Genomic DNA, 25,136 nt, shown 5'->3' on the forward strand with positions numbered 1-25,136 from the left:
CCAAAATCTAAGTTTAAAGTTAAATGTTCCTGTCTGTGGTATAGTCCTGCGTGGGCCTATTTTTTTGGAACCCCTACCCGACCCGTACCTGCAATCCGCAACCCACATTCTTACCCGCTACCCGACCCACAAGTATCTTATCCACAACCCGGATCCGCAACCCGCTGACCATCAAGAATCAGGAAGTGCTGTCGTACAGCAGACGTGACCTCATCGGAAGTAGGCGTGATCAGAAAAAAGTGTAAAACAGGAAGTGCTGTCGTAAACTGGAAGTGACATCAACGGAAGTAGACTTGATCAGAAAAAAGGCGAAAAAATGGCTATTGTGAAGACCTGCTGCCAGAACCGCTGACCCGCATCTATGCCCGCATCCGGAACTTCAACCCGCAGGGTACCGCAGGTTTTTGCGTGTACTCGACCTGCTGCAGGACTCTAGTCTGTGGTGTTTGAGTCTGTCAGCTCAGTAATTCAGGTGTAGATTCCAGATTCCAATTTTGCAACATTTAGTTGATACATTTCTCAGCAGCATCTTTGGAGTATTAGCAACTATTGTATCAATTCTAACAGCTGCCTGTAATGAAACCCAGAGATTCTGTTGAGCAGGGACAAAGATAAGAAATGTATCAACTAAATGTTCAATTTAGAACAGTTTAGGAGGTCGGTGACCCCTCCCAGAGCTGCTTTAGAAGGTGAAAAAATACAGAAAATAGTGACACAGAAAATAGAAATTGGAAAAAGTCGTTATTTCTGGTGATCTTTCGGAAAACAACTAGTTGTTTGAAGGTGAACAACGCCTTTGAGCTGTTTCTTTTAATAGAAGCATTACCAAGATATCTAGCTCTGCATAGAGGAGGGACAAGCAATATTTGATTGACAGCTGAGATTTCTGAATGAGTTTACAACCGCTTTTTTTTTTTTTTTTTAAGAAAAGTTTATTTTGTCTATTAAGCACTAGCCCTATTTCTTTAAAAGGGGGTATACTCGTGTAAGGATAAATGCTGGTTATGATAGCTTGTTTGTAGAATGTTTGCTGACGTTCCATAAGCTCTTAAATGTCACATACTGATTTAGATGTTTTGAAATGTAATTGTATATGGAGCCTTTCGATTTAATTGGTGTCTGCTTTGTTTTCCTTCAGGGTGATGAGCCCCCCAGTCTAGAATATATTCAGGCCAAGGATCTCTTTCCACCAAGGGAACTTGTAAAGGAGGAGGACAAACTGCAGGTAAGGATTGCATCTGTAAAATATAACTATTGGCCATATATTTAAAAGGAGCCATTAGTTTTCAAGCAAACTATTTTTTTTTTTGTTTTTTTTCATGTGTCTGGTGGACTCTAATTATATATTGGTTGTATATCCCCTCTAGAATTGGATGACTTTATTCCTTGTACAGGTATGGGATCAGTTGTCTGGAAACCTGTTATCCATAAAGCTCCAAATGATAGAAAGGCTATCTCCCATAGACTCTATCATTATCAAATAATCCTAATTTTTAAAAATGATTTCCTTTTTCTCAGCAATAATAAAACTGTACATTGTACCTGATTGAAACTAAGATATAATTAATCCTTATTGGAAGCAGAACCAACCAATTGGGTTTGTTTAATGTTTACATGATTTTCTAGGAGACTTAAGGTATGACGATCCAAGTAATGGAAAGATGTTATCTGGGAAAAAAACAGCTTTCTGGATACCTGTACCTATCTTGTTATATTGTTTTGGATGGTCATCTAAATAATGGAGACGTTTCTTGACTTGAGTTACCTATTTGAGATAATATTAGTAAGTCGTTTCTTTTTGTGACCTAAGGGACATCTGGCAAAACTTTGCCTGGCAACGGGGTTCATGAACTGTTATTAGTGTTACCACCCGGCCGGTATTTTACCGGCCTAACCAGTAAAACACCAGCCAAGGCCTTGGCCGGTATTACAAATTTACCGGCAATGTAGCTGCCGGTAAATTTGTAATACACTTAAAAAAAAAACGTGGCCTGCCCCCAGCCTGCTCCAAACTTACCTTTTTTTCCCTGGGCTTCTTGCCAAATTCGCATGTTTGGCTCCGCCCCCTTTGACGTCCCGATCCGGTCAGACAATGGCTTGCCCCGCCCCCTTTATTGTCATGCCCCCGCCCCTTTAAGACCGCCCCTCCACCTGCCGGTAAAGTTTATTTTAAAAGGTGGCAACCCTAACTGTTATCCTGAAAACACAGCTTTAAACTTAGAATCTGGGATTGTTATTAGTTCAGGATAGGTCCATGTATAAACTTGTGGATCTTGGCTAACAGGTTCTCTAAAGCAGGTCATACATGCACCAATTTTGACCATGCTGCCTGAACATTTATGCACTTATGGCAAGTCGGGGGGGGGGGGGAGTTTAGACAGATAATACTTTGATTCTTGTGCATCAAACATTATCTGGCCTGAAATAAAGATTTCCACTGGTTAACCAAAAGGAAGTGGAGCAGCAACTGTTCCATAGTTTGGGTGGTCCTACATATACAATATAGAAGTGTCCATATTTATGCATGGTCCTTTGTGCAATTGGCCCATGTATGTCGATTTTTATGTCAGTCATTTGATGCAATCGGAAGCACATTCATCTATTTTTTTTATTTGACTTATTGTATCCCTTTGTTAGTTGTCTCCAATTTGCTATATTCTATACTGTATTCCTTCGTCTCTAGGCAGCATCTTGATTACAATGCAGGTTTGATTGAGTGTAAGGGCCCTTTGCTGCTGGTTAAACATCTGAGCAGCTTATGAAGAGTCAGCCACAAAATACCCACACTTTTGCACTCTATTTCTCTGCTTTGGTCTTTTTTTAATGTTAAAAAACAAAACTGTGTCTTTTAATACACATGTGGAAGGTAGAGTTACAATGTCTTCCTTTAAGAAATCGAGGTATGTTTCTGTGATTTATTTGATCTCTGCTCAAAGCTGATCTCTGCGGATGAAAGATGAAGGGACTGTGCTTTGGTTAGCAATGTAATTGTACACGGTGTTCCTTGGTTCTCTCCCAGCGTCCTCTGATTGATTACTGGGTTTCTGAAAGCATGTAGAATTTTCTGATATGCCGGGGAAACGCAAAGCTTTAGCTTCTGACACCTTTAAAAAAAATTGGATGTATTTCATCTTGTTGCAAAATATTTTTACTTTATCTGCATATTCATGCAGATAAAGTAATTTATTATATTGTATTTATTATATAAATACATGGCATTTCCCTTCCTAACGCGTTTCATGCTTACCCAGCGCTTAGTCATAGGCAATCTTAAAGATCTTGTAACATGGTTTTTATACGAGAGGCAATTGCTAAAAAACTAATTTTATATATATTTTTTTTAAATATTATTCTGCATGGATATATGAAATCATGATTTTCACCGATGCAATAACTAAAAACCATTTACATTTTTTAGCAAGGCCTGTTTGTGCCTAACCGTGTTATAGTATGTTACTGCTAGTAATGGGGTGACATTTTTCACCAGGTTTCACGGTACAAAAAAAGGAAACCTCTAAATAGGTTTTAATACCACCTTTTGCCCCTTTACTGTCTTGTTTTGCCCTGTAACAAAAGTTGGGACAAATAGGCCAGATTGCACTACCCAGCAAGCCAACTGAATGGTTCCCTTGAGAAGAAGGATATGGCTATTCTTCATACATTGACTTAAGACCTTCAACGTGCTCTAATGTCAGCATGGGGGACATGGGTTTTCTACTGGATAGACCAATTGTAATCTGATATGATACCATAGTCATACAGTATAGCATTTTATTTTGAAATTCACCAAAGTGTGCATTAATAGCGCTTAATATATCACTAGGTGAAGAATGTCTGCTATTAGGAACAATCTATAGATCTTTGGTTTTCTAAAGCAGCAAGTCCATGGCAATGGGACATCACTTTAAAGGGGCCTTCTACTGAATTTTGAACATGAAAATACTCCATGTTTGGCCTTTGCAAGGTAGAAAATTAGATTGCAAGTGTAAAAGAGGCATCTCTTCATAATGGACTCCAGCTAAGCAAACAGTCACAACAGATTATAAAGTGAGGGGGTTGTATAGTACCTTACATACAAAAACTTTTCCTAATTAAAACAATAGTCAAAGTGTGTTAAGCACAGGCCATATTCATTGAACTCATTCTGTTCCTTCAATTCAGCATTAGTTTTACAAAATATCCAGAAGACGCACCATATGACAGGCTGCAGATAATCGCTTGATTATGCATTATTGTGGCATGGAAAGGGTTTTACATGAGTTATGGGAAAGGTATTCTCTGTAGATTTCTTGTGCATGGGCAACAAATCTCCTTTTATGCAATTGCCCCTAGTGAGCATAGCAGCTTGAGAAACATAGGTCTGGAACGTGTCTTCTAAACCTGTGGGTTTGCACCCCAATATAGGTCTCCATGCAGTTTATGGTGAATCTCCAGAATTCTTGCCTTTATTATGTAGAATTTTTTCTGGTTTAAAATAAGAGTAGGCTTCTGGAGTCTTGTTCTCCTCTTCAGTCTGATTTCAAAAATCCACTGCTATAAACCTGTTGTTCTCACATAAATGGGGAACCTCTCCTATTAAAGTGGACCGTCACCCAGACACAAACATTTGTATAATAAAAGTACCTTTTAAATAAAACATGAAATCCAATTGCTATTTTTTATTAAAGCATTCATAGCTGTTGTAAGCGCATTTAAAAATCTCAGCTGTCAATCAAATATTGTCTGCCTCTCCTCTATGCCACTTTCCATTCAGCACTTCCTAGATGTCATTGCTCTGCCAAAATTCTCCCATTCTCTTCACCATTTAATTGTGTAGCTAGGGAAAGGGAATGGACATCAGGTCCCCCATTCTGATCTGACAAACAAGATTCTGAGATGATAACAAGTCTTGCCTTAATAACAGTGTTCACAAATGGCCCCTGCCTGCTTGCTAGAATTATGAATTCCCAGACTGAAGGAAACAAGATTCAAATAATTTTTTTTTTGTCCAAATGAGAGGGGCCAGATGGAGGGGGGTCGCTGACCCTGTAAATTGTTCTAAATTAATACATTTCTTATCTTTGTCCCTGCTGAGCAGAATCTCTGGGTTTTATTACAGGCACCTGTTTATTAATTTATATATATATATAATTAATACAATAGTTGCTAATACTCCAGAGATGCTGCTGAGAAATGTATCAACTAAATGTTGCAAAATTGTAACAGTTTAGAGTCTGCGCCTGAATTACTGAGCTGCCAGACTCAAACACCAGAGACACGAACATTTAACTTTAAACTTAGATTTTAGAAATAATGGAAAGTAATTGAAAAAAGTCTTTATTTCTCGATCTGAATCTGAAAACAACTTAATTGAAAAAATTGTTTGGAAGGTGAACAGCCCCTTTAAAGGAGCCGTAACAAAAAAAAAATTGTGTTTTAATGGAATGGCAATATAATGTACTTGTGTCCTGCCATGCTAAAACGGGTGTGTTTGCTTCAGAAACTCGGCTATAGTTGATCTAAACAAGCTGCTGTGTAGCCATGGGGGCAGCCATTCAAGCACAGGATACACAGTAGATAACAGATAAGTACTACTATAGTTTATATAAACAAGCTGCTGTGTAGCCATGGGGGCAGCCATTCAAGCACAGGATACACAGTAGATAACAGATAAAGCTGGCCATAGATGCAAAGATCCGATTGTTGAAATCCTCGAACGATCGAACTTCCCCACTTCCCAACCTGCCACTAACCATTCAGATCAAATAAAGTAATAAAAGAACAGATCAGACAATGTTCTGCCCCTGACATCAATTGCATGAAAGTTATGTCCAACAAAAGACGAAAATTGTCGGAACTCTCCACACACGGTCCGAAAATCGTACGAATACTCGATTCGTATGATTGGATCTTTGCGTCTATGGCCAGCTTAAGTTCTGAAGAATCCCATTGTATCCTACGCAGCTTGTTTATCAGATGTTTATCCTGTGTCTTTTCTAATTTTTCAGCTGCCCCTATGGCTACACAGCAGCTTTTGTATATAAACTATTGTAGAACTTCTAAAGCAAACACACCCGTTTCACCAGTGCAGCTCAACAGGATATAATATTATTTTAAAATATTTTCACTTTTTGCTGTTATTGGTCCTTTACATTTCAAATCATTAACTTTTAATAACCTTAGTGGAAATGTCTACTCAGACACAGTTGTTTACTAATGTAAGTTCATTCCCCTGCACTGTCTATTCTGTACTCTTTGCTAATACATTCCAAAGAGCATTCCTCTTACTACTGTTTTGATAAATGTCACATATAGAACTTTTGACTACTTAAGTAGGTTAGTAGCAGTCGTTACATTTGGGACTGAGCATTCTGATTTGCATAGTGCATGGCCAGGTCATACGTTGTACAACTGTTCTGCTTCTGGCCTGTTCTTGTAGAGTGGCCAGGTATTCCTCTGAAATGATTGATCTATTCATTCAATACCTACTTACAGGATAGTGTCACAAGGGAAACGGAGAAGTGTTCTGATGTTGCTCTGTTGTTCAGAAGCCTCAGATTTCATTTCCATCTTCTTCTTGAGCAGAAAACATCAGAACACTCCAGTTTTCCTTCTGTAGGTATATCTTTTTGATGCTTTAACTGTACCGTTACAGGAACTGACCAGCAGGTAGCGTTGACATAACAACATTTATTTTATTGGTTGATAAACAGTGTCGGACTGGCCCGGCGGGATACCGGGAAAAATCCCCTGTCCCGATCATACTTGAAAGAAAAAAAGGTTTTTCTATGTGCCGCGCAGCGCCATTTGCGCATGGGCGCGGCACATTTCAGTGAGGAGCAGCGCCTACACGCAGGCGCCCCGAGCAGCGCCTTCGCGCAAGCGTGCTCAGCGAGTCATACTAGGGAGGCAGGGGGGTCGGAGGGTGCCCTGGACATTAGTCCCGGTGGGCCCCGGGCCCCCCAGTCCGACCCTGTTGATAAAAACATAAATAGCCCTGAAACTGAAAATAAATAATTCATGTAAATTGCAAAAGTACTGAGAGAGACACCTGAGCAAGGTTTACTTCTCACTTATCATTCAATTTATGGGGTTTACAGAGGGTTTCTACTAGGGATGCACCGAATCCACTATTTTGGATTCGGCCAAACCCCCGAATCCTTTGCGAAAGATTCGGCCGAATACCGAACCGAATCCAAAACCTAATTTGCATATGCAAATTAGGGGTGGAAAGGGGAAAACTTTTTTTTACTTCCTTTGCTTGTGACAAAAAGTCACATGACTTTCCTCCTGCCCTAATTCGCGTATTCAAATTAGGATTCGGTTCGGCCATGCAGAAGGAATCCTGGGTTTGGTGCATCCCTAGTTTCTACGGAGTAACCTTTCTGTTTTAGACTCCTGTCGTGTGTGTAACGGGCCCGAAGGCGCAGTAATAGTGTAGACCAAAGAGGAGACCAAACCAAGTTCGAGGTACAAGCGGGTTTATCAAAAGAATCGTCAAGGTACAGGCAAATAGATCAGACCAGGCAGCAGACAACAGGAATCGTAATAACAGGCAAGAGTCGGTACACAAGAATCAAAAGCAATATATCACACCCAGGAACAGACGAACAGGAACCTATAGTTGGGCAAGGACTGGAAGGGGAGAGAGGTTTAAGTAGTCTCTGAGTTTGGCGCCAAAGTTGACGCACTGGCGTCAGACGCTGACGCGCTTGCGTCAGACGCAGACGCCAGCGTCCCCACGCTGACGTTCTGACGCCGGCGTCCATTCCGTTGCCGGCGGCCAATCCGGGAGCAGGAAGACGATGACACCATGGAGCTGCGCCCATCAGGAACCATGCGGTGAGGCAGGGGGTCGCCATCTTGGACGCCATCTTTGGAAGGTGAGTTAGAATCCATTACAGTACCCCCCTCCTTAGGGGGGGCCTCAGGACCACCGAGACTAGGAGAAGAAGGGAAAAGTCTATGGAACTTACGGACCAAGGCAGGCGCATGGACGTCCGAGTTCCTCACCCAGGAGCACTCCTCCGGACCGAACCCTTTCCACTCAATGAGATACTGAAGAGTACCCCTGGAAAAACGGGAGTCCAAAATCCTCTTGACTTCGAATTCCTGGTGACCATCAACCAGGACAGGAGCTGGGGAAGAAGAAGAAGGACAAGACACAGCAGGCTTAAGTAAGGAGACATGAAAGACATTTGGAATCCGCATCTCCGGAGGAAGTTGAAGGCGGACCGCCACAGGGTTGATGACTTCGACGACAGGATAAGGGCCGATGAATTTAGGACCAAGTTTGGGAGTGGGAATTTTCAGACGAATATTACGAGTAGAAAGAAAAACTTTGTCACCAGGAGAATATGGAGGGGCAGGAACTCTTCTCTTATCGGCAAACCTCTTCTGAGCCAGGGAACTCTTCTCCAAATTAGTGGCAGTGGCCTCCCAGATAGCCAACATGTGAGCAGCTTGGTCGTTGGCCGCAGGAACGTTGGTAAGAAGAAGATCTTGAGGAAAGGCCAACGGATTCCGACCATAAACACAGAAGAAGGGAGACTTTAGGGAAGAGGAATGCAGCGCATTATTGTGAGCGAACTCAGCCCAAGGAAGAAGATCCGACCAGTCGTCCTGGCACAGAGACACATGACAGCGCAGAAACTGCTCCAAAGCCTGGTTGACCCGCTCAGCAGCACCATTGGATTGTGGGTGGTAAGCAGAGGAAAATTGGAGAGAAATATTAAGGGCCTTGCATAGCGACCTCCAGAACTTGGATATAAATTGAGAACCCCGATCAGAAACAATCTCAGCAGGAAAACCATGGAGGCGAAAAATGTGTTTAATAAAAAGTTCAGAAAGTTCAGAGGCAGAAGGCAATTTCCGAAGTGGAGTAAAATGGGCCATCTTACTAAATCTGTCGATCACCACCCAGATCACAGTGTGGCCGGAGGATAAGGGCAGATCGACAATGAAATCCATTGCCACATGAGTCCAAGGGCGAGAAGGGATGGGCAACGGCAGGAGAAGACCCTTGGGAGAAGAATGACTAGCTTTAGAGACAGCACAGGTAGCACAGGAAGAAATAAAATCTTTCACGTCCTTTCTCATCGATGGCCACCACACCAAGCGTGACAGGAGTTCAGTGGTCTTCTCAATCCCCGGGTGACCAGCTTGTTTGGAATTGTGAGTTTGAGATAGGATGGCCTGGCGACACTCAGGTGGAACAAAAGCAACCCCCAAGGGAATGTTATCAGGAGCAGAGGCCTGGGCAGAAAGAAGTTCAGAAGCCAAGGAGGGAAACAAGGCAGCAACAATCTTGGAAGGAGGCACTATAGGTTCGGGATCTTCAGAATAAGAAATCTCGGGAACAAAACTTCTGGACAGCGCATCAGCCTTTCTATTTCTTGAGCCAGGACGAAAGGTGATGATAAAATTAAAACGGGAGAAAAATAAAGACCATCTGGCTTGACGAGGATTTAAACGTTTCAGGGACTGGATAAATTCAAGGTTCTTGTGGTCTGTAAAGATGGTCACAGGAATAGAAGATCCCTCAAGTAGATGCCTCCACTCCTCCAGGGCCAATTTGACCGCGAGCAGTTCACGATTCCCAACGTCATAATTCTGCTCGGGAGAAGAGAATTTTTTGGAGAAGAATGCACACGGATGTAACTTCCCATCCGAAGAAGACCTTTGAGATAAAACGGCTCCAGCTCCCACATCAGAGGCGTCCACTTCAAGGAAAAAGGGCAGAAGAGGTTCGGGGTGTCTCAGAATTGGTGCAGAGGAAAAGGCCTCTTTCAATGTTTCAAAGGCTTCCACAGCTAGAGGGGGCCAGTGCTGAGGTTTGCCCCCTTTGCGGATGAGAGCAAGAATAGAAGAAATCTTGGAGGAAAAGCCTTTAATGAACTGCCTATAATAATTGGCAAAGCCAATAAACCTTTGAATAGCCTTGACGCTGGTGGGTAGAGGCCAATCAAGAATTGCAGTAACCTTGGCTGGATCCATCTTGAACCCCTGTTGTGAGATTATATACCCAAGGAAAGGGATGGAGGGCACCTCGAAAGAACACTTCTCCAACTTGGCGAAGAGATTATTCTTTCTAAGACGAAGAAGAACTTCCTTCACCTGACAACGGTGTTCCTGAAGATCTTTGGAGAAAATGAGGATATCATCCAGGTAAACGACTACACATTGCCCCAACAAATCTCTGAAAACGTCATTTACAAACTCCTGGAAAACCGCAGGGGCATTACATAGACCAAATGGCATTACAAGGTACTCATAATGCCCGTCACGAGTATTGAAAGCGGTCTTCCATTCATCGCCCTCTCGGATCCGAATGAGGTTGTAGGCGCCCCGAAGATCAAGTTTGGTGAAGAGATTAGCGCCTCTCAACTGATCGAAAAGTTCAGAGATTAAGGGGAGAGGGTAACGGTTTTTGATAGTGATTTTATTCAGCCCTCTATAGTCGATGCAGGGCCGCAGACTGCCATCCTTCTTTTCGACAAAGAAAAAACCTGCTCCAGCAGGAGACGATGAGGGACGAATGAACCCTCTCTGAAGATTCTCCTGAATGTAGGTTTTCATGGCTGCTGTTTCAGAAGGAGACAGAGGATAGGTGCGGCCACGAGGAGGCATGGAACCAGGCAGGAGTTCAACTGGGCAGTCGTAGGGTCGATGGGGAGGAAGAGTCTCAGCGGAGCCCTTATTGAAGACATCCGAAAAGGATTGATATACAACTGGAAGAGAGGGCTTAGAAGACACAGAGGAAACTTTGACAATGGGCACAGCAGGTAAACAGTTCTGTTGGCAATGTGGACTCCAACGGGCAACTTGTGAAGAAGACCAATCAATGACTGGGTTATGGGTGCATAACCATGGAAGACCCAGAACAATAGGAGTAGAAGGGCAATCAATAAGAAGAAAGGACAGTCTCTCCAAATGCAGGGTGCCCACTTTGAGTGAAAGTTCCGAGGTGGTCTGTGAAATGATGGCAGAAGACAGCGGACGATCATCAATTGCCAGAGCTCGCAGAGGAATAGCCAGAGGAAGAAGAGGAACAGCATGTCGGCTGGCAAAAGTCTTGTCCATGAAATTCCCGGCAGCACCAGAATCTACGAAGGCTTGAACCGGGATCCTCCGGGAGCCAAACTGGATCTGTGCCGGGAGTAGGAAACGATGACCAGACGGTCGGGGAGAAGGACAAACTCCACCCAGGTAAGTCTCTCCAAACTTACCGAGGTATTGGCGTTTTTCAGGCTTCACAGGACACTCGAGGATGGAGTGAGCTTTGCCCCCGCAGTAGAGACATAATCCCGCCGCCTTTCTCCGGTACTTCTCCTGTTCGGAAAGACGGGCCCGTCCAATCTGCATCGATTCCTCAGCAGATGTAGGAGAGGAAGAAGCAGAAGCCGCAGGAGGTGGAGAGGGCGAGAAGTAAGCAGGATTGTTGAGCAGGGGTCTCTGGAAGCGGGGGGCCAGGATAGGCTGGAAACGAGGGTTCCTCTTAGAATGCACACGGTCTAGCTCGACCTGGAACTCCCTCTGGTGAGTATCGACCTTCACGGCCAAGGCGACCAACTCTTCCCAACGGGGAGGAATTTCCCGGGATACGAGGTCGTTCTTTATTCTTATAGCCAGGCCGTTGTAGAAGGCAGCATGGTAACCATCATTGTTCCACGACGTCTCCGCTACCAGGGTGCGAAACTCAATGGCATACTCCGAAACCGAGCGGGAGCCTTGCTGGAGCTGGAACAACCGAGCCGAAGAAGCTATGGCTCGTCCAGGAGCATCAAACACCGTCCGGAACTCATGGAGAAAGGTACAGGCATTATCGATCAGAGGATCCTTCTTTTCCCAAAAGGGTGATGCCCATTCTAGGGCCTTTCCCTGCAGACGAGAGATAACATAACCCACTTTGGCTCGCTCCGAGACAAACTGACCTGGCAGCAGGGCAAACTGGATCTCACATTGGATAATGAACCCTCTGCAAGCGTCAGGATCACCACTGTAGAGAGGAGGTGCGGGGATGCGAGGCTCGGAGACTTGGAGCGGGGTTGCAGGTACAGCGACTGGTGCCACGGGAGTCAAGGTAGACACTTTCTCCAGGACTGCGCCAATGGCCTGACCAAAGTGAGACTGGAGTACTTCATAAGAGTCAATTCGGGAGGCCAAAGCTCGAATGGTTTCACCAACATCAGGCGAAGCATGAGTCTCCTCCAAAGGGTCCATGGCCCAACTATACTGTAACGGGCCCGAAGGCGCAGTAATAGTGTAGACCAAAGAGGAGACCAAACCAAGTTCGAGGTACAAACGGGTTTATCAAAAGAATCGTCAAGGTACAGGCAAATAGATCAGACCAGGCAGCAGACAACAGGAATCGTAATAACAGGCAAGAGTCGGTACACAAGAATCAAAAGCAATATATCACACCCAGGAACAGACGAACAGGAACCTATAGTTGGGCAAGGACTGGAAGGGGAGAGAGGTTTAAGTAGTCTCTGAGTTTGGCGCCAAAGTTGACGCACTGGCGTCAGACGCTGACGCGCTTGCGTCAGACGCAGACGCCAGCGTCCCCACGCTGACGTCCTGACGCCGGCGCCCATTCTGACGCCGGCGTCCATTCCGTTGCCGGCGGCCAATCCGGGAGCAGGAAGACGATGACACCATGGAGCTGCGCCCATCAGGAACCATGCGGTGAGGCAGGGGGTCGCCATCTTGGACGCCATCTTTGGAAGGTGAGTTAGAATCCATTACAGTGTGTTCCCGAATCAAACCTCCTCTTGCAATATTACTGTTAACAGTATTTCAATAGGTGTACATGAACCACACTGATATAATTTGCATATTAAATTATATAGTGAATAAAGTACCCCCTCTTGTAAAATATAAGGATATTATAAGTTACCGAGGAGTTTCATGACCCTATAAAAACACGAGGCCGAAGGCCGAGTGTTTTTATACAGGTCATGGAACTCCGAGGTAACTTATAATATCCTCATATTTTACAACTGGGGGTACTTTATTTATTATAATACACAAATTTTAGTGAGTCATGTGACAGAAATTACATCACTACTCACCGTTTATAACTGATGACATCACTACTCACCGTTTATAAGGATATAATTTACAAGATATTCATGGCTTTTGTGTATTATATAGATATATAGATATAGTGAGTGTGCACTGGGTTTCATTTAGAGGGGTTCTCTCTCCCATATTGTGATTTATTATATAAGTGCTACATCCTGTATTGGATAAAGCTTGCTATTTGATAAATCACATTGATTAGTAAGAGTGGAGGGCTGGTCCTCTCCAATACATTTATGACTCAGCATTCACCTTTCACCCAGAAGTAAAATATTCTCAGTGTTAGTTGTTGGTTCATTATCCGACCATGCTGATCAAGGAACTAAATTCAGAGAGCAGATTATGAGATGGATTGAAACCAATGTCACCTTCACTATGAGGTGGGCCAGGTATCATGCTTCCTCAATGCCATTATTCCAATATAACCCTCCTGAATCAGTGCTGTGATTAAGCAGGGCTCTAAAATGTTACCATTTTGTAAATAAACATTTAAAAAAAGCATCAACATGAATTTTATGGGCTTCTTTTTGATAGTTCTGAGAGATCAACGTAAGTACTGTAGCCAGTAACCTCTTATTCATGTCAGCTGATAAGGGATTCAGCTCTAAAAACAAATGTTGCTAGATTTGTCGTATCTTATATACTGAACTAGCGTAAAGGTTCAGCATCCCTATAACAGTAGTGGTTCATGCCTTCAAAGTTGTGTAATAAGGGGGTCACCAAAGTGGTCCGTTTTAAAGGAACAGTAACACCAACAAATGAAAGTGGATTAAATTAATTGAAATATAATGCAGTATTTGCCTGCACTGGTAAAACTGGTTTGATTGCTTCAGCATCTCTACTATAGTTTATATAAACAAGCTGCCGGGCAGCTGTGGTGGCAGCCATTCAAAGCTGAAAAAGGAGAAAAGGCACAGGTTACACGGCTGAAAACAGATAAGCCCTGTTGTATACAATGCTATTCTATATAGCTTATCTACTAAGTCTTCTGCTTGAATGGCTGCCCCCATGGCTACACAGCAGCACTATAGTAGTCTTTCTGAGACAAACACCCCAGTTTTGCCAGTGCAGAGCACCACTACATTATTTATTCATTACTTAAAAACACTGTTCCTGTAAAGACTACCCGACTTATACTCGAGTATATTTGGTATCTGTAATTGTTTAGTATATTTAACTTTAAACCAATCCCATTCTGAATTATTGTAGAATTCCTCAAGAGACTATAAAGTAATACAGTTACTAGAGGTAATATGATATCATATAGGTATAAAGTGCTTTTTGAAAAATATTCCTAGTTTCTCATTCGTAACATTTGCGACTTGGGCAGTGAGTTCACTAGGTGTCTGGAGTGGTGACTACTGTGATGCAGTATGGTGTTCCTGTCAGTCGGCTTGGTAAATATACATGTCTGTAACCTCCCTCCACCTCATAGGCCCGTACTGTCAGTGCAGCATCCCTCCCTTTTTTGGGGTGCTGGTTTTTTGCTGCTTGGCAGTTAGGATCTGTCTCCACCAGCAGGCTCTGGTACAAAACTGGAGGAAGAGGTGGTGCCAGCAGTAAGAAGGAGATTGGAGAAAAGTTATTACAGTTTGTCCTGCCTCCAGAGAGGATCAACTTAACCCCAGTCGTCCTGTACTGACAGTACATGCCTATGAGAAAAAGATTTTCCAAGTACGAAATCTCATTTTTTTTTCTTTCTTTTTTTATCCACCTAGGGTTCCCTGTTTTCTTAATATCGGCAATGTACCGCTTTTGTTGGGTAAAACCAAAAATGTAAAACCATCACTTATTTTAAATGACCCTATATTTTAGTTTTAAGGACCAGGTCATACAAAGCAATGGCTTGGCTGCTCTCCGCCTGCATTTCATTTGGAGGATGAGAGAAGCGGGTGGGCTTCCTTCTCCAGCTCCATTTTTATGCAACATGCACACTCAGTGGAGATAGGCCCGAAAACATGAAAGCAGATATTGTTAGGCTGACCTCAACACCGCGTGCCCTCCGCCTAAGTACCTGTAGTAACACCATTACAGTAGAACTCTTAGAATTTGCAAACCAGGTGTTTTTATTCAGGTTATGTATTAATTTGAATAAGAATTCTTGTTCTTCGTTGTATTTGCTCACAGCTTTATAAACAAAACTGGATCAGACTCCTACCTGATCTTATCTTATAAATTTTGTCCTATTGTATAAATTTACTTAAAGGAAAACTATACCCCCAAAATGAATACTTAAGCAACAGTAAATCTTGCCCTTTTACATCTCTTGCCTTGAGCCACCATTTCATGATGGTCTGTGAGCTGCCTCAGAGATCACCTGACCAGAAATACTGCAGCTCTAACTGTAACAGGAAGAAGTGAGGAAGCAAAAGACAGAACTGTTAATTGGCTCATGTGACCTAGCAAGTATAGTTTGTTTGGTATGTTTGTGTGCACAGTGAATCGTATGATCCCGGGGGGTGGCCATTATTTTTTAAAGTGGCCGTTTTCTATTTAGGATTACCCAATGGCACATACTACTAGACAAGTATATTATTATGAAAATTGTTTATTTACATGAAGCAGGGTTTTACATATGAGCTGTTTTATGCAATATCTTTTTATAGAGACCTACATGGTTTGGGGGGTATAGTTTTCCTTTAAGATCCACTTATTTCTTAATCCTGGCCATTGCATAGCCACAATGATTAACTTGGATTTACTGAAGATTATCTGCTTGTTGCCAGCATACATATAAAATATTTTGAACTTTACGTTTACAGTTTCACAAAGCCGAGGGACTGATTTACGGTTGCAAACCGCTCCTGATATTACGGGCTACCAGAATATGATAGGGAACTTAGATTGTAAGCCTCAAATAATGAACATTCTCAATAAAGAATGCAGCACATTACTGCTTTATAAAATAAGAATTATGTAACTTTAAAGGAGAAGGAAAGCTACGGAGGCATTTTATTGCCAATAGATTAGCTGCAATAGTGCAAGCTAGAATGCTATATTTATTCTGTAGAATGTTTTACCATTCCTGAGTAAAAAGCTCTAGAAACTCTCTGTTTGTTTAGAATAGGAGCTGCAGTATTAATGTGGTGTGACATCACTTCCTGCCTGAGTCTCTCCCTGCTCTGGGCTCAGATTACAGTAGAGAAGGGAGGGGTGGGGGGAGAGGAGCAAACTGAGCATGCTCTTGCCCAGGGCAATGAGGTTTAAGCTGAAGGCAGGAAGTCTGATACACAAGCCCATGTGTACACAATAGAAGGAAAGAAATGCAGTATTTCTTTTGACAGGGGACTCAGAGCAACATTACTTTGGGGGTTTACTGGTATATTTAGATGGACCTTTCTGATAAGGCTTACTTAGTTTTAACCTTTCCTTCTCCTTTAAGTACCTGATGGTGATTATTCACCTCATATTTAACAAGAAATGTTTTTTTCTGCAGGTACCATTCCCAGTGCTGCCGGGGGAAGGAGTGGAGTATTTAGGAAGCGCAAATGATGCTGTCATAGCTATCTCTAATTATCGTTTGCACATCAAGTTTAAAGATTCTGTTATCAATGTAAGTCACGAAAAGCAAAATGCATAAATGTTCATCTTAAGCTGGCCATAGATGTTGAGATTTTTAAAAGATCAGATCCTCATCGTGAGACCACGATTTGACCATCAACTAAAAATACCAATTTGCCAGGAAAACAAAGTGGAGCTGCCTGCTTGGCCCTGCAAAAAGATAGATTGCACTGGGACTAACAAACATTTTTTGACCTGGCCGATCAATTTGCTGACAGATGTTGGACGAAAAATCGTAAGATGTACGCTCGTTCGAATCCCACTAACCGCACAATAATTTCGAAGGATTGGTCCGACGTCCCTAAAATCAGTCGTTCGGCAAGAAGAATTGTCGCGTCTATGGGGAGCTTTATACTGGACACTGCTGGCTGTCATCTTGACACTGCTAATAAATTCAATGAGACACAGATTATTGCATTTCCAGTTCTGAAGGCCCTGTATAATGTCAGAATAAATATTCGATTTGCTCTGAACTATGTTATGTTATGTATGCATTGTGAGAATTGTATTAAGAGGTAATGCATAGCTTTGAGAGTTCTACAAAACCTGTAGAATTATCCCCACCGTTTCTGTGCAAACTGCCTGCATTAGCACTGCCGATTTTCAAAGTAATGAGTGGGGCAAACAATTACAAGTATTTTAAAACTTTTTTTTCCCAGGGTGGATAGAGATTGTGAAAATGACTGGCACACAAGATTATCTTATCACTTTGTAATCATTGTATTAATCTCCATATCATGAAGGATTTGTAAAGTCATACGGGCAGTAGTGGGTTTAACCTACAACTATTATGTTTTCATCTGTTATTCTGTCTAGCTGAATTCAAATTAATGTCTTTGCAGGTGCCTTTAAGGATGATTGAGACAGTGGAGAGTCGGGATATGTTCCAGCTGCAGATAATATGCAAGGATTCTAAAGTAGTCAGGTACTAGTACGACATGATGCATTTGCAGTGAAAAATAATGTTCTTCATTTCACAGAGCAGCAGCTACAGTTTTGTCCACGCTGTGATGTCAATGTGAGCTGGACGCTTGTCTTGGTCAAGTGAAAACATCCTAATTTGCTACAATATGTTTTATTTGCACGTTATGTAGCAGGATTTTTAGCTCATATAATTCAAACAATAAAACTCATCATTTCTGGTGTGCGCATTATCTTCTTAGGTGCCACTTTTCCACATTTAAGCAATGCCAGGAATGGCTGAAGCGACTAGGCAGAGCGACATTTCGTCCAGCAAAACAAGAAGATCTTTTTGCATTTGCTTATCATGCCTGGTGCCAGGGGGTATGCATAGATGAGGAGGAGCCTCTGATACACCTTTGTCGTCCTGGTAATATTTATAATTATATTTCTAGAAATACTAAAACATAAGTTGGTGCTGTACAGGAGATTATTTTTGTGTACTCGTAAAGCTGAATAAGAAGACATGGTTTTGAACCTTGGGTAACCATTTAATAGGAACATCTAAAATTAGTGGCAAACATACACATCCATTAGTGTGTAGCAAAGAATGTACCAACTCATCTGATGTATTTTTACTAATGCAAATGTTTAATATGACATTTACTTTACTTTACATTTAATATTGTAGACTTCTTCCTGGTTTTCATGTAACTTTCTGAGGGCAATAGCATATGGGGCTATTAAAGGTGTTTTTTAAGAGACCTTTTTTATTATCCTCAAACAGCCCCCATACACTTTGTCTGTTGTTAAAGGTCAAGCTTAAAAGTTTCCAAGTAAATAAAATATAATGTACTTTGGCCCTGCTCTGGTAAAAAAAAAGCACCTACTTGTGTCTAAGTGCTGCCAAGAGACAATTGACATATAAGAGGGACTGCTTCAGGCAATTTGGCTTCGCATTTTCAAGCTAGTTAAAATGTGGGGTTTAAAGTTCCCAAAGTAGCCCTGTGTGCCAATGCCTTTACTGTCATTTTTTTAATAGCTTTTTGTTAGCCATTAAACAAAGTATATTGTGCCCTGAATTCAGAACAAACTTATTACCCAAAGATACCACAACCCTGTAATTAAAGGAGAGCACTTTGTATGATAGCAGAAAGGAGAGAGCTGTGCTTTCTGTAAAAGGTTACTAAACTTGCTTTCTCCCTTGTGTCTAAAGAAGGCTCCATGCCAAAGTCATTATTTGCACTGCTTTACTTAGGATTTTCAGTTTGCTAAAAGTTACAGTTGTTAGGCAATAATCACAGTGGCTTAAGCTGGCCATTTATACAGAGATCCACTCATTTGGTGAGGCTGCCAAACAAGCAAATATCTTCCCAATATACCCACTATAAGGTGGGCGATATCGGACTGAACTGATTGTGGCCCTAGGGCCCAGAGATCTGATCACAACGAGGAGAATACGGGTGGACGGATCGAGGACCACATCAACAAACCAACATGGACCTCAATCCAATTGGATTTTGAAACCTGGACTTTCAGGCAGATATTGATCGGGAAATCCCTTCAGAGGGCCCAATACACTACCCAATAAACTGACCATTTAATCTGTTAGCAGTTTATATTGGCCTTTATATGGGGACCTTTATTCACACCGGAAACTATAAATCAGGAATAGGCTTCATGCTGTGGATATGGGTAAACATTTCTGGCATTTTATATGTACAGCCAGGTTACAGCTATCGTTTTGCAAGCCGAAAGTGTATACAGCGGGGAAAATAAGCATTGAACACGTCAACCTTTTTCTCCGTAAATATATTTCTAATGGGGCTATTGGCATGAAATTTACACCAGATGTCGATAACAACCCAAGTAATCCACACATGCAAAGAACTCAAAACAAATAAATCCATAAATTAATTTGTGTAATAAAGTGGAAGGACACAGGAATAAGTACTGAACATCTGAAGAAAAGGAGGTGCAAACAGGCATGGAAAGCCAAGAAACCTGCCGAAATCTGTCTGAAAGCAATCCTGTACAAATTAGTATCAGCTGGTTTAGTCCTAATTGATGACCTAGAAAAAGATTTCTTGTTACTAAGGTATCACACAAGAAGCATCTCATGATGGGTAAAAGCAAAGAACTCTCTCAATACCTATGCAGCCTTATTGTTTCAGAAATATATCTACTGAGAAAAACATTGACATGTTCAATATTTAACATGGCCATACTCTATTAGATCAGCTTGTTTGGCAAGGTTGCCAAATGAGCGGATCTTTCCACCGATATGCCCACCAACAGCAGGGCGATATCTGGTTAATTCAAATGTTTGGATTACAACTAAGAGAATTATTGCCGACAGGTCGTAGGACCGCATCTACTAGCCGATGTGGTCCTCGTTCAAAGGAAAAATCAAACCTGCCCGATCGATATCTGGACAATTTTTGGCCTGATATCGATCGGGGAGACCCGTAGGAAGCCCCCACACATGAGCAGATAAGCTGCCGAATCGGTCTAAAGGACTGATATCAGCAGCTTTAATCTGCCCGTGTATGGCCACCTTTATTTTCCCAACAGTATATATCATCTTGACCTTTATCATCATAAGTCTGTGAATCGGACTGAAATGTTGATCTTTTCAATAAATATTGTTGCCTTTTTGAAGACCTGTGAGTTCTGTGCTGTATACATACCTGTGCATGTCCAGTTATGTCACCACCCATGATTTAGTGTGGTGGCAGACGGGTATATTAGTTGCCCAGCGACAAATCTTCTCTACTGCAGGCGTCTAATCTCCCCAAATGCCTTCCCACTGGCAAGAATACGAATCTCCGGGCAGGATGGCATACAAATTGCTTCGGATTTCCGAAGTTTCCTCGTGAGGCGACTTCGGAAATCCCAATCGATTCGTATGCCATCCCACCGGCAATTCATATTCTTGCCTCTGGAAAGGCATTTCGGGGAGATTAATCACCCGCAGTAGAGAAGATTTGTGTCTGGGCGACTAATCTCTCCATCTGCCACTACCCTTAAGCTTTTTGGAGTTATCAGTATATATATTCAGAGACCCAGATCTTCTTTTGCCCTTATTTATGAACACTATGTTTGTCAATGAGTACTTGCTAATTGCATTTTTTGGTCTGTGCTCTGTTTTAGGAGACCATGTGAAGTCCCGATTTCAGATAGAACTTGTACGCATGGGGTTTGACTTGCAAAATGCTTGGAGAGTGTCTGAGATCAACAACAACTACAAGTAATGCAATTGACTCAAATAAAGCTACTGTATTTTGTTACATTCATGGCACTGTACTGTAAGATTTGTCATGACGTTTAGACACAGGCAGTGTGTGAGATTTTGTCTTACATAGCTTAGATAAACTCTGCACCTTGTCTGAATGGGCCCATTAATGCTCATTGGACAATGTATTATATGATGTGTATTGTGTGCTCCACTCCAGTTGAACACTTTTTCAGACTGTGTATACCATAACTTTCTGGTGAAGTGTATTTCTTATCAGAGCAAAAGACAAATTATATATGTCTCAATAACAGCAGATGTATGTCTCAATAACAGCATATTATTTTAGAGTGTCCATGTAGTTACTGAATATTTAGTTCATCTCTTATGAAACACTGACTCAATGAAAACACTGCTTATTAGGACCTTGGATTGTTTATGAAGAATTGATGGATTCCCCCATGAAGCTTCCCTACAACCTTCCTCTTAACAGTTCTGAATAGTCCAATCCCCTTAAAGGGCCTTTGGCGAGTCTCTGCTCTGACAGGTGGAGAGTTTGCTGTATTTAGTTGTCCCCTGCCTGTCAGAGACAAGAATGCCCTTGCTCTCTTTCTAATTGCAGCACAGGAAGATTGCATGGCATATGTCTGGGGTAACTAGATATGTTTTCATTGTTACTTGAGCCCTGCTGTTCATTCTTATAGCAGAAGCTGCAACTAGCACAATGCTGATTATGGCACCTTTAATTTTGGTTGATTTATTAGAACACAATAATACTTGCTGCCCCGGTTTCAAGACTCAATACACTGATTGCTGCTTATTATGCAGACTGCAGGCAGGACAGCATGGGATTGGAAATGCAGGTTAATCTTTGAGTCTGCTTCATCTTGAGGAAGAGCAGCAACTTTGCTTCAGTATATATCTGTAACCCTTAAAGGTCCTTGTCCATTTATTTAACTCTTTTCCTTTTCAGACTCTGCCCAAGCTATCCTCAGAAGCTTCTTGTGCCAGTTTGGATCACGGATAAGGAATTAGAGAATGTTGCTTCCTTCAGATCATGGAAACGCATCCCTGTTGTTGTGTACAGGTGAGAAAGGTGATTTCTGGGGCCACATTTGGATGTAGCCTTGATTCGTATGGAATTTGCTGCTTTCTATTTACGCTGTCATGATGCGGCACATACACCTTCAGAAATAATCACTTGTTTTGGCCTTCAGTGGCACATTTAAGGTTGAATTTTGGAGCACACTTTCTCTTTGCAAATAGGTAGTGCTTAGTAGCTTCTGAGTCCAGCCTTTTATTGCTCTTAGATATTTGTAAGCTTCTTTAGGCCTCCTTTCCTCTTATGTCAGTGGATTAGATATTTACATGTGTAATGAGGGCTACTTAACAATTGCAATAATCTTCTTTCACTTATTCTTTCACGCACGTTTGTGAGCTGTACCCTCTACTACTTATGAGTTTAGAAGAAAATCTGTATGAACTGGTTTCTAAACGTGTATAGTAAACTCACCACTTGAAACGTTGGGTCCAGGAGCACATGCCCCAGAGCTTCAGCTAGAGGAGAAATGCATCATCCATCCATAGAAAAACAAAACGCGTAATGCTTTTTAGCCGATATAATATATGTACAACAAATATTTTTAAAGCAACAGTAGCATCTAAAAATGAAAGTGTTTTAAAGGAATGACATATAATGTACTGTTGCCTTGCACTGGTACAACTGATGTTTGCTTCAGGAAGGCTAGAATAGTTTATATAAACAAGCTGTTGTGTAGACATGGGGCAGCCATTCATACACAGGATACACAGTAGATAACAGACAACTGTAGAAACCCATTGTATACCACAGAGCTTATCTATCTATTTATTCTGTGCCTTTTCTTCTTTTTTAAGCTTTAAATGGCTGCACAGAAGCTTATTTATATAAACTGTAGTAGTCTTTCTAAAGCAAACACACCAGTTGTACCAGTGTAGCGCACAAGTACATTATATTTTCATTACTTGTTGTTTAAACTTTTTTGGTGTTACTGTACCTTTAAGCAGCAGTTATTTGACAGAGATCCCCATTTTACAGAGGGAGGTAATCCGTTTCATTTATTCCTTGTAACGTTTGATTGGCAGCTCATCCATTCCATTAACGCTGTGTTCTATATCAAACCAACTGAAGACCTCGAACATCAATATGAGTATCTTTGTATGTTCTAGGAATGTTTGTAACATCCCTCCGAGGCTTAAGCTTAGTACTATATAATTCAGAGAAGAGAACCCTGCAGTTTTTTTCTTTATTGCATCTACATGGCAGACCATTATAGCTGTGTTTCTGTTGGGAAAAAGATGAAGCCTGGAAGTCAGCTGTGCAACCCAGTAATGGGCTTAGGAAACAGGTCTCTTAATTTCAATTGCCCTTACTTTTGTATCACTTAAGTCAAAAAATAGAATTGGTTAAATGGGACTTAACTTATTTTAAAGTGCATATACTTTTTGGTGGTGCTGACTCTGTATGGCTGTGTTACATGTACCTAAAAGATCAGTGAAAATTAAATCTAAGTACCCACCTTTTACTGCTTTCATGATACTTTTTATTAAATATCACAGGGACCCATTTTGGCACCCCCTACCATAATACCTAAATTATTGCCAGGCTTTATATTAGAAGCAGTAAAAAAAAAATCAGATTTAGCCTTCAACATATGATCTCCCCTGTTTATTCCCACTTTAGGCATACACGCACAGGAGCAGTGATTGCACGGTGCAGCCAGCCTGAGATTAGCTGGTGGGGCTGGCGTAATGCAGATGACGAATATCTTGTAACTTCTATTGCGAAAGCCTGTGCTCTGAATCCAGCAGTACGTACGCCTAATGGAAACCCCTCTAACAAAGGCATCAGTGATGGAAGTGACAATTCAGACACCGACTTTGGTAATTATTATTCTTATACATTATTTATATAGCAGCAGCATATTCTGCAGCACTTTACAGAATTTATACATCATTCACATCAGTCTCTACCCCAGTGGTACATACAGGCTAAGGTCCTTCTCACATTCTCGCACACAATAGGGTCAGTTGTATTAGAAGCCAATTAAAGGAAAATTAACACTTAAAATGTATTAGTAAAAAATTAATTCCTCCCCTTCCAATAATACTGCCATTCTGGACAAAGTTAACTTTCTTTAATATTTAATACATATGTAATGCAATAAAATCTTGTACTTACATGAGTGTGCTGATGTCTGGCTAGCCTGCTTCTTTTTAAAACCGGACGTTACTTGCTCTGCTTTAAGAATGATTTACAGCCTGCCTTCTTCTCCCTTTTGGTTAGCGTGATTTATTTCCCTAAAGCTGGCAATAGACGCAAAGATCCGATCGTACGAATCATGGTTCGATCGGACTTTCCCATCTCAAGACCTGCCACTTTTCTTTTAGTTTCTTTTAGTGTCCTCAGAAGGAGGGCAGACACTTCATGGCTGAGAGCAGTGGTACAGATTTCAGTATCATGCCACTACTGGGGGTCAGTGTTTCTTTTCCAGAACCCCTCCAGCCAAGGACTTCTGATCTGAAGATGCTTTGTAGCCTTCCTGCTCTACGGAGGCTGGGGGCTCCCCCCACACTAAACTGGGATGCAGTCAGGCCCATAAATATTTGGACAGAGACAACTTTTTTCTAATTTTGGTTGTGTACATTACCACAATGAATTTTAAATGAAACAACTCATATGAGTACAGTTATTACATATAATTAAATTATATCTGAAACATGAATGCTGAGGTGTTCAGAGTGATATGTTCTGCTCAGATCCAGCTAAATGCAGTCAAATTGTTTGGGAGACAGTTTCAAAATGACCCAAAACACACAGCCAAAGCAACCCAGGAGTTTATTAAAGCAAATAAGTGGAACATTCTTAAATGGCCAAGTCAGTCACCTGATCTGAACCCAATTGAGTTGCATTTCACTTGATGAACACTAAACTTCGGACAAAAAGGACCTCAAACAAACCGCAACTGAAAGCCGCTGCAGTAAAGGCCTGGTAGAGCATTAAAAAGGAGGAAACCCAGGATCTGGTGATGTCCTGCTCTCCTGCACAGCTTGGGAAAGAGATGGGTGGGAAATGTCTCCCTTGAAATCATATGTTCCTCTGTTATAGCGCGCACAGAATGACCCTATATACAATATAATGTGCTAGCAACCCCCTAGGGTATATTTTAAGATTAAATATCAGATATAATTTGACTGTATGTAATAACTGTACCTTTTAGAAATATCACGCTACCAGTAGTTAACTGAACATGGTATCAGGGTGTACCTAAACTATGCAAAAACAGAACTCTTGCCTGTGAGTTCTGTATATATTTTTTGTGAGTCTTTCCATTACTGT

At 41.7% G+C, this 25,136-nt stretch overlaps 1 protein-coding gene across 2 annotated transcripts in view; it reads left to right on the plus strand.

Moving 5' to 3' along the window:
• Window positions 1-25,136, plus strand: part of mtmr4.S (myotubularin related protein 4 S homeolog) — a 56,891-nt gene that overhangs the window by 20,403 nt on the left and 11,352 nt on the right. For both annotated transcript variants that reach the window (XM_018249059.2, XM_018249058.2), the window contains 7 exons: window positions 1,139-1,225; window positions 16,499-16,615; window positions 17,466-17,548; window positions 17,787-17,953; window positions 20,677-20,773; window positions 21,732-21,845; window positions 23,481-23,680. In XM_018249059.2, coding sequence (XP_018104548.1) covers window positions 1,139-1,225; window positions 16,499-16,615; window positions 17,466-17,548; window positions 17,787-17,953; window positions 20,677-20,773; window positions 21,732-21,845; window positions 23,481-23,680 — 865 coding nt within the window. The remainder of the gene's footprint in view (window positions 1-1,138; window positions 1,226-16,498; window positions 16,616-17,465; window positions 17,549-17,786; window positions 17,954-20,676; window positions 20,774-21,731; window positions 21,846-23,480; window positions 23,681-25,136) is intronic.

Source organism: Xenopus laevis, chromosome 2S, assembly GCF_017654675.1.
Source record: "Xenopus laevis strain J_2021 chromosome 2S, Xenopus_laevis_v10.1, whole genome shotgun sequence".
NCBI lineage: Eukaryota > Metazoa > Chordata > Amphibia > Anura > Pipidae > Xenopus > Xenopus laevis.